A 10,643-nucleotide genomic window follows, 5' to 3' on the forward strand; every position below is an offset into this window, starting at 1 on the left:
ACATCTGTTAGGACACGAGCAACACTCAGAGGCCCATAATCCACGAGACTGAAGTCCTTTAGAATTGCCCTGTTGCTTACTAGCAGCAGAGGGCTCAAACCTTAGAACATCACCAGGACAGCAACATTACTACCTCTGCAAGATGGAGCCAAGGAAGTGAAGAGAGCTGGTTGCAAGTTTAGGACATTGCATTGGACTTCAAAGGATTCTGACCTGCAGATTGCCTGGATGGACTAGTAAGACTGCCTTCTGTTTCTATTTTGAATATGATTCCCTGAAAACTGTGAGGGTTGCAGGTGGGAGATGACTACAGGCTGACATCATGGGATGCACACCTTCCCACAGTGATCTTGTTAACAGTGTTGCCAAGAGTGGCATCCAGTTTTTTAAAAAGCCCAAAGCAATTCTGCCAGGACATCAGAGGGCCAGTGAAAGAGGCTCCCTCCCTTTGTTGGTTCAAAGTTCCACCTGCTATGACCCTGGAGGGTGCTCGTCACAGGGACAACAGGCAGAAGAGGAACAGCCTAGTCCCAGGTGGACCCAGACCGTGGCTGACAGTCTCTGTCAGCTCACCAGGGATCCCACTGCAGACAAAGCAAAAGATATGGAGAGACTGATCCCAGAAACCAAAACCTCCCCATCCCAGCTGAACAAATCACAAAGCTGCATGGCTACGGACATTCCATTCAAGAGACAGAGCTCCCATGGGTCACAAGGGGCAGCCTTTTCCAGGGAAGAGAGTGAAGAAAGTATTACCCAGGAGACTTCCAAATGGGCAAAGAGACCAAAATGTCACAGGTCGAGCAAACAGGGCCATTACTGCCAAACCATCCTTCCTGCCCACGAGTCTGAAAACAAGGTGGACTTCCCCGACCCCCTGGTGAAGGCCCACCAGCGCACTTACACCTATCTGCATGCCTGCCTCTCCAAATATGAAGCAGTTCTGAGCATCACCCATCAGGCCACCCAGACCCACGAGCTGCTGCAGCCCATGGTCGGCTTCCTGATGCTGTGTTTTGATGAGGTCAACCAGCTCTTGGGGGAGATCTCCAAGGATGGAGATGAGCTCCTCCAGGAGGTTCGGAAGGATCTGGCTTGGCCGTTGAAGAAAGGAGAGCCCCAGGAGCAGCCAGATCTCCTGCAGCAGCTTCTGCAGTACACAGTCAGCAAGCTGCAGGAGCTCAGCAGCACAGTGGCCTTGCTCACCAGCAGCCTCCTGGAGGGCTCCGGCAGCTACCTCAACGCTGCTGCAGCCCACCTGGGGAACAAGCTGAGCACAAAGAGGGGCGCAGATGAACACCTCCTCAGGGCTCTGGGGCACCTGGAGAGCTTGGCGAGCAGCCACAGTGACCCTGAAGCATGGGATCTACCCCTGTGCTCTGAGGACAGTGGCATCGGTGCGGACAATGAGTCTGTGCAGCTAGCAGACAAGCTGGGCAAGCAAGCCAGCTGGGACTTAGTGCCGGAGGCTGCAGAGTGGAGGCCAGCGATTTCACCCACAGTGGAGGCCAGGCTGTCAGGACACACCTGGCAGCAAAGTCCATTCCGGATGGGTTTAGATGGACCCCAGGACTGCCCACTCTCAAGGCCTCTCACAGCCAAGGTTCATCCAGCAGTGCAGGGTGGATCAGGGAACCCCTGGTCCTCCGTTGCAGGCTCAGAAAATACTGCCTCCAGGCCTTGGGGGCTAGGCCAAAGCACTCCGTGTGGTCCCCCTGGGATGGGGACTTCCGGTAAAGCACACCTTTCTAAAGGGTCCAGGTGCATGGACGCTCCATCCTTCAGTGAAGGTGAGGACAGCAGCTCAGAGGAGGAGGAGGACGAAGGGAGCTGCACAAGCCCACGCACCTGGCGGGAAAACGCTTCCCATCCAAGGCCACGGTCTTCACCTGCCAGTGCTGAAAGCCCATTTCAGCCACACCCCCGGAGACTCAGGAGCCCCCAGGCCCGGGAGATGATTCTGAAGATGAAGGAAGCGATCAGTGAAAGGATCAAGTTTGTTCCTGTGCCCTCTGAGCACCAGGACTGGATGGAGGAAGAGGAGAGGACCACAGTGCCCCCAAGACCCAGCACGGCCAGCGGCAGCAGGAGGGCCCCCTCAAGGCAGAGGAGGTCCCAGTCCGAGGGGTGTCTGAAGAGCCACACGGAAGATCCCACCCTCCAGGAGCTGCGGAGGGTCCAGAGGGACCTCAGCCAGAGGCTGGAGGCGTTTTACAGCCTGGGCGCCCGATGGCAGGGGCAGAGCCAAGAGCCAGTCACGCAGCCCAGAGCTGCAATGCTGAGGCCTGACAACCGCTGCCGGGTGGTCCCAAGCAGCGCCATCAGCAAGCTAAAGTCATCCCTCACCAAGGACTTCAGCATTTTGCCAAGTCAGGACAAGAGCATCCTGCAGAAGTGCTGCTCCCACCCTGAGGGAGAACAGCCTGGGCAGGGAAAAGCTGAGGGGCTCCCAAGCATCATCCCACTGGGCGAGAGGGCCCATGAGGCTCCAGCAGTCAGGGACCAGACCATCAGGAGCTGTCCCACCAGAACATCAGTCAAGAAACTCATTGAAACCTTCAGTCCCACCGAGAGTCTAAGGACACTGGGGGATTCCCGGGACTCGGGGCCAAGCCCCTGCCCCAAGAAGTGGGGGGTCCCCAGCATGCCTCCCAGATTCCCCATTTACAGAGGGCTGGCCCCATTGTATCCAAAGCCTCGGATTTCTCCAGCAGTGGGTGGAGAATCTCTCAGGATGGGCCCAGGCTGGAGGCCCTTAGCTCCTACCTTTCCCCCTCTGCTCACAGCTGAAGCAACCAAGAGTGAGGACCTCAACTGGGAAACAGAGGAGAACCCAGAGGATCTCCCTCCGCCACCTCTGGAAATTCTGATGGACCAATCATTCACTTCTCTGGAAGCCCCAGAGAGCAACAAGCCGGCAGAGAGCCCCCTTGAAGGGACCCACGTGCCAGGGCTGGGAGGGACTGGTTCTGCCCGGAGAACGTGGGCTTCCCCAAGACTAAGAGTCTCCATGAGCCCCACTGACTTGCTGCCCAGCAAGAGCACCGCCACCCTCACCAGGGCCCGCAGCACAGAACCAGGGAATAGCAAGGGCGGCTGCAATACCGGAAAGCTCGCCTTGGACTTCAACCACCCACCAGCAGCTAGCGGAAACCCAGAGGTGCAGGGCAGCAGGGCGCAGAGTCAGGTACAGGCAGACAGGGCCTCAGGCCTCTCCAAGCCTCCCCGGAAGGTCATCCACTGGCTCCATTCCAGCCACACATCTGGGCAGAACAGGATCTCAGAACCCAGCCTGACCAGGCCAATGCGGGGACCACATTCTCCCGAGGCCCCAAGGCAGACCCAAGGCCGAAGCCCTGTGCTAGTCAGGAAGGCCTCTCCCACAAGGGCACACTGGACGCCCAGAGTGGACAAGAGGCACTCGGGCCTGCCCTCCACTCACAGATCTGCCCAGCCAAGTGCACCCTGTGTACATGGGTCCCCTAGCCCACCCCTCAGCCCTCCAGTGAGTCCCAGGGTGCTAAGCCCCCCAACAGTGAAGAAACGAGCTTCCCCTCCCCTCCAGCACAAGCTGCCCAGCCCTCCCTCAGCAAGCCCACTCGCTGAGCACAAGATCTCCAGTCCCCCTCCCCAGCGCACAGAAGCCGGTTCCCTGGCCTCTGGCCCCTCCCCCTCTCCCCCAGCATCTCCCAGTCAGAGGCCCAAGGAAACACAAGATTCTGAAGACAGTTGGGCAGCCAAGGCATCCGGAAACACACGTTCCATTTTCTGCCCAGCCACCTCCTCTCTGTTTGAAGCTAAACTACCATTCTCAACAGTACATCCGCTCACCCCATCATCGCAGCCCCCTGAAGCTGGGGCTCCTCTTGAGACCCCCACAGGAAGCTGGAGGGGCAGCTCAGGGCCACGAATGAGGGCGGATTCACAGCGAGGGACAACTCTGTGTGCCCTGAACCCTCAACCTTTCATCCGAAGGACAGCCTCTGACCCCCGGCCGGGCGTCTGCCTTCACCGGCCTGTCCCGGGCGCCACCAGCAGCGCTTGTGAATCCCAGCATGGCCAGAGCAGGTAAGGAGAGTCCTGTGGTTTAGGGAACAGAGCTGAGGAGCCCTTAGGATCATCTGGGTCAGTAGTTTTCAAACTGTGCTCCAAGAGAAGAACAAGATGGAAAGGGGGTATCAAGATATCTGGTCTCCCAGTGCCCCAACCTGAAGCAACAATTTTTCCTCTGTTACATGTTTCAGGTTCCCATGAAAGATTTCATTGCAAGAGGCTCTGCTGTAATACAAATAAAGTTTAAAACAACCACGTTGGTCCAGCCACACATGCCCCTCATTTCACATGTGGGGACATTGAGATGAAGCGACTTGGCCCCTAAAGTTGAGTCCTGGTTACCTGTCTGGAGCCAGCAGCTTGATTCCTGTCCTTTCTGGTTTACACCAGTAGACCAGCATCTTAGCGGGAGGTGCTTTGGGTCCCAGGACTTTCTTTTAACTCTTTAAAACTGAGACCCTCAAGGGGCCTTTGTGCATTGCATCTATCGCTTTTTACTGCATTACAAATTAAAGTTGAGAGATGTCTAGAGTGTTTATTAATTTTTAAAATGCCCCATTCTATGTTAACATAAATAATATAACGAAAAGTAACTATTTTTTTCACAACAAAAAACATTGAGTGAGCAGAGTGACACTGTCTTTAGTTTTGCAAACCTCTGAAGTTTTGCAAACCTCTTTAGTGTGTGGGCTTCACAGAAAGACAGCTGGGTTCTCAGACCTTCATCTGCAGGCAATCTGTTGTGATGTCACACATCCTGTAGTCTGGAAAACTCCACTCCGCATTCATGAAAGAATGAGTGGGAAAGGCACATAACATCTTAATATTGTTATGGACACAGTTTTGACAGCTTAGACACAACACTTTCCTCGAAAAGTTCTGGGAGGCAGCCAGGGGACACACTTTAAGAACGGCTGATCCTGGAGGTATTGAGTATAAAAGTTTGACTTCCTCTTACTCCTGAGGACCCCCAATCCTGCCTCCTTCTCCATCTCCCCTTTCAGAGTGTGTAGAGGTAGAACAAGACTTTCCATGAGCACTGAGCTCGAGAACGCAGGCAGAAGGGCCCCCTGCCTGCCCTGGGCCGGCTGAGTTCCGAGTGCGCATTTCTCATGAAGGGCCGCTGCTGGGCATGTCCTTGGCCCAGCCACACAGACAGGCCTGGGGAGGCGGCTGTGAGAGGACATGACTCAAAGAATAGCCACTGCCTGGCCTTTGAAAGGACTTATATGGTGATGTGGTTATTTTCCATTGAAAGGACTCATATGGTGATCTGGTTATTTTACAGGATATACAGGGACATGTATCTTTTCTTGAATTGTGGCATGGGGAGAAATGTGTACATCTGAGGTCGGTTAAAGAGGAACTTTTACCAATGTGTCTTGATATCAGATCAGACAAAGCTCAGCCCGCACCAGTCCTTGCTATCTTTTCAGTGCCCACAGTTGTGTAAATCAGAAGTTAATTTCTGCCAGAGTGATACGTGTTACAGACTTCACAGTCTGTCAAGGCGTATATGGTAATTTTTCACAAAGTACTCGGCAGTCAATTTTAAATAAAGATATTATCTCGGGAAAGTTGTGCTTGATTATAGTTATATAAACTTCCCCAGCCACTTGAAAGAAATGAAATATTGATTATTTTTGCACGAATCTTAATGTAACGTTGCTCTTTTCTTAAATCTAAAATGAGCTTCCTACAACACAGTACCTTTCATCTAAGAACCTCTATAAATGTTAATGCATTATTCCTCACACTCGCTACTTATTCAGTGATTAGATTTCTAAAACTGTGCCCTTCAGGAGAAGAGCTTGAGAGAACAGGCACAATAAAATGGCATTAATTAAAAACACTAACATTTTAAAACAGCAGGAGCAATAATAAAGTAACATAAAATTGTTCAAGGAGAAAATACTGCCATTCTCTCAGGCTTCTCCTCGGAATAGGGCAGCCTAAAATGTTGTTTTAGGTCCTGAATTTCAATATGCGGAGAGATGGGGTGGGGTGCGGAGTGATTGTAGCTTGAAAGAGGGAGGAAGAGGAAGATGCATAAACAGGAGCCTTCCCAAAGTCACGTGGAAGGTCACAGAGTGACTCACACCCATTGCTGTCTCCTGGTCAGACCACACCTCCAAGTTCTTCCAGACTGTGCAACTGTGAGCATGTGATGGAAGTAGTGGGAAAACGCTCCTTCCCCAGACACCCCCCACACTCCCCGCCCAACCTTTGTAAAGTTGGCATCTGGGAGCAAAAGCCAACCAGCTCTAAGAGCAGAGCATTTGCAGCTCTGTAGCAGACAAGCATTTTTTCTGCCCTCCTGTGTATGGGAAACAATGCCAGGGAACTGAGCCTGATTTCCCCAAGATCATGCAACAAGTCAGTGCCAGAAAGCCAGGAACTGCTCAGAACAGGCTGTTTCCCCAAGTGGGGACTTGCAGAAGCAGCCCCACCCATGGTATCTTGCAGCCACGGCAGGTTTGCAGGACGCACTGGCCTGCATCTGGTATTGATCTCCCATCTGTCATTCTATGTTAGGCATGAGCCCCTTTTTTAGAAAACATGATGGTGTTGATATCTTCCCCATCTCGGGGCCCGGGGATTGGGCACAGTCCTTGGAGGCTTCCCCAGGAAGCTCAGTTACTAAGCCTCAACAGTTATTTACGTATTGAATCCTCTGGTGGAGGCAGCTGTCTCTCTCCAGGTCTCAGTGTGTCCAGACTTGCTCCCCTAAATGCAAACGCAGTGTTTCACTCTCTGCCAGGATAGGACTAGCCAGGCAGGGGCTCTCAGCAGCCATGTTTGCTGGATCCAGAGACCTGGGCAGCCCGCTTCCCTATCAGGTCTGGGAACAGGTGGAGCCACAGCCATACAGCAACTGAAAAAAACTGACCTTCTGGCCTGAACCTCATGAAGATGTAGGACCTGGCTGGGGGTGGAGAAGACACAATGCTAGAACCAAATCCTGTGTCAGACCTCAGTGTCAGCATCCACGGATGCTGGGCACAATAGCCTGTCCCCTGGGCCTGCCCCTCCTGTTCCTGGTAGCCGCTCCCATCCACGGGCAGCAAAGGGTCATGCCTCCCCCCCTCCAAAGGGGCACAGGGAAAATAAACAGTAAGGTGGGATCTGTTACCCATACACCACTGGGTCCTGCAGGAACTCATGATGGGGCCAGAGGCTGACATAGATAAGACTGGCTCTAAGGATCAGAGTGGGTCCCTCACTGCCTGAAAATTATGTATGTTGGCCAATGCCAGTGCCCACCCCCCTCACGCCCATTCCTGCCACCCTGATCTTGTCAGGGTCCAAACTCAAACTCGTCCTCTGCTGGTTGGATATCCCACGTAAGTCTAAGCATGCAGAGCCGAGCACACTCCTAATACAGTCAAGAAGGTCCTGTTGTGGGCAGAGAGAAGGGCTTCTGGTCTGTGCACATGGAGAGCTGGGTCTCGTCCTGGCCCTGGAGTAGCGGATGGAGAGGCTCGGAGCCTCAGGTGCCATATGACAGAGTGGTCCTTCAGGTCCCTCGCGGGTGTGAATTTCTGGTCATGCTACAAAAGAGCACCAGTGACAGCTGACTACTCATTGAGTGCCTATGGTGTGCTGGGTAGTGCACGGAGAGTTTTCCATGCTTCATCCAATATTGAAACCTTTGAGTGTCCTGTGAGATGGGTATCATTACTACCTCCTTTTGACGAAGAAGGAAACTGAGAATCAAGGCAATTAATCAACACTCTCCAGGTCACACAGCTAGTAAGTGGAAGGGCCAGGGCAGGAACCTAAACAGACAACTCCACCTTCCATGTGGTTGTTACGGGACTAGCCTGGCTGCCCATGGCCAGGGTGGCTCTCTGAGCTGGCTCCCCATCTGGCCTAGGCTTGCTCCGTGCTTGGGACCACCTTCCATTCTGTGCTGCCAGAGCACACTGGGTGGCCCTCTTTGTTCAGAGCCCCTTCACTGTGGCACTCAGCAGCTGGGAAGCTCTGTCTTATTCAAAGGCCAGGTCTGGGCCAAGCAGTTTTCGTTTTATCCCGTTCAGGAAAAGGGTGGCAGCAGAACAAAGCCGGGTTGTTTTTGCATTTGTTTTATTTTGGTTTTTGCTGTTATCGTTGGTGTTGCTTTTATTTTTAATTCAACTAGCTAAGCCTAGCCCTTTATGGAATAAGAAGTGGTGGTTCAGATGGTAGAGAATGTGCCTGTGATGTGGGAGATCTGGGTTTGATTCCTGGGTCAGGAAGATCCCCCAGAGGAGGGCATGGAAACCCACTCCAGTATTCTAAACTGGAGAATCCCATGGACAGAGGAGCCTGGCAGGTTATAGTCTGTGGGTCGCAGAGTCAGACACAACTGAGCAACTAACACTTTAAAACAAAACAAAATAAAAGCCCGAGTTCTTGAGGGATCTGTTTTGTCCAGAGCTGCAGGATCTGATTGTCCCAGGAAAAAACAAGACTCAGCCTGTCCTCCAAAATGCCAGGAGCGTGGCTCCCATGGTGCCCTACTAGAGGAGACACCCACAAGGACAGCACCAACAGGCAAAGCTGATACAGAAAGGCAGAGGCCTGGCACAAGGGCCCACCAGGTCTGTGGGAGACACAGACAGGAGGGCTAGAGACAGAATGGAGAGGAGGTGGGGCCAGAAGCAACGAGGAGGGTTTGACTGGCACTATGCTTTCTCTCTGCAGCAGCAGCGAGGAGAGCCCCAAGGACACAGAGCCATGGAACAGCCCCTGTGGCCTAGAACTGAAGGGCAGCGGCAGGGGTGCACCATCCCCAGAGCTCTGTGTGCTGGGCCACGGGCTGCAGCGAGAGGCCAGCGTGGGCCATGCCCAGGACAAGTCCCAGCAGAAGGAAGTGACCTGACGGGCTACCAACTGAATGACACTGATGTCAGTCACCCCAGAAAGCAAGGGTGACAGCCAAGCGTTAGCCCCAGAGAGGGTAGGCCAACCAGACTCCTGCTGAGATGCAGGAAAGGCCTGGAAGGGGCACTGCCCGAGGGGTCTGCTAAATTCTGAACAACTACTGTGTGCAGCCCTGGGTCCTGGTTTGCTTCGAGGGTCGAAGATTAACTATCAACATGGACTCCACAATTACACTCTTTAATCCTTCAAGAGTTGGCCTTAATTTAGCAGGAAAATGTATTTCCAGCATGCTTGATGAGCCAGGTGTCCATGAAACCATCTAATTCTCTAAACAATGAAGGAAGCAGACAGCATTCTCCTAGTTTTGCAGCAAGAAAACCAAGGTACCCCCACGCCTACTCACCCTCCAAGTGTCTTGTTTGAGCTCACCCAGCTAGGAAGAGCAGGAAAAATTGCACAGGTGTGCCTGGCACTAGAATCTATTATCTTTCATTACTTTTTTTTAAACATTCCATTGCCATTGACTATCCCATCATTCCCTTTGCCTAAAGCATGTGCTTACTTGTACAAACGGAAAGCTTTTTTAAGGTTAAAAAGTGGCACGGCATCCAAATATCCATTATGAGCTCTGTTGAGAAGCTGATTGCTCCAGACATAAGAAGCCTGAGGTGAGATTAAGACACACAGCTCCACCTACCCTCCTTCTTCTGCTTCCCAAGCTCAACTCCAAAGCCCTGAAAGCAAAGCATCCAGCCCATTGGTGCAGTCTTATTGCCTTTCCAGCTAAGTGTGTCTCAGATGCTCTGTCCTACGCACCCACATGCTTCTCAGACTGAGTGGGTACAACCAAGCCTCCCAAACAAGGCAGGCTTTTCTCTGTGCCCCATGAGGACTGAAGCACAGAAGGACGTGTGAGTAAGGGGTGCAAATGCGCACACACACACACACACACAACCAATCTCCCGCAGGGGTTTCTCAGCCAACTTTATTCCCAGTCATCTGCAGACTTTTCTGCTGGAGTTGAAATTGAAGTGAAGAGCCATCGTTCATGCCAAAACCCTGCTTCTGCCAATTGAGCTAGATATTTGCGGCAGCTTTTGGAATTTTTCCACTGGAGGCTGTGGCATGCTTTCTATTTAGAAAAGAATTTGCAGTAATTGGGTGATTCGGTGCCAGTGCAGTGGATTGTCAAAAGACAAGAATTCTCACCCACAGGGTACAGCAAAGGGGCAATCCTCCACCTTTGCTGCAAAGCTGATTTTTTAAGTTTGGAAAAAATTAAAGTCTTCAAGCCCTGTGTTGTTGAAGTGGATCATGACTCAAGAACGTGTTAAACTGGATCCTGAGAATTCAGCTACCTCCCCCATGGACAGGCTGAAGCTCTGAATAAGGGAATCCCTCCTTTACCTGTTCAGATACTCAGAGGTGACAGGGATCATCTCTTCCAAGGCATCCAAGAAAGTGTTGATTAGACTACCACGAGGGGCCACAACTTGCCCCTCTATGGGGAAATGCCTGTGAATGCCCACCGTGAGATCGTGTTTGCTGTGTATCTGCTCTAATCCTCAGAGCAGAACTCAGGCCACTGTGGGGCGGAGTCACACCCCAGGCAGGAGGGTGGATCCTGGGAACTGCCTAGGCTGCAGGAAACCCTGGAAGTTTAAAGCCACCCAAGCAGGCAGGCCCTGGGTAAGTGTGTGAGAGCAGCCAGCTTCAGGGAACTT

The 10,643-nt window shown here is 52.5% G+C and overlaps 1 protein-coding gene across 1 annotated transcript; it reads left to right on the forward strand.

The window, feature by feature from the left end:
* Window positions 1-322: 322 nt before the first annotated feature.
* On the forward strand, window positions 323-8,917 carry PCARE (photoreceptor cilium actin regulator). The gene is made up of 2 exons (XM_055541748.1): window positions 323-4,068; window positions 8,740-8,917. Exons 1-2 carry the CDS (start codon window positions 323-325, stop codon window positions 8,915-8,917), a joined length of 3,924 nt encoding a protein of 1,307 aa, XP_055397723.1.
* Window positions 8,918-10,643: the final 1,726 nt, after the last annotated feature.

Source organism: Bubalus kerabau, chromosome 11, assembly GCF_029407905.1.
Source record: "Bubalus kerabau isolate K-KA32 ecotype Philippines breed swamp buffalo chromosome 11, PCC_UOA_SB_1v2, whole genome shotgun sequence".
NCBI lineage: Eukaryota > Metazoa > Chordata > Mammalia > Artiodactyla > Bovidae > Bubalus > Bubalus kerabau.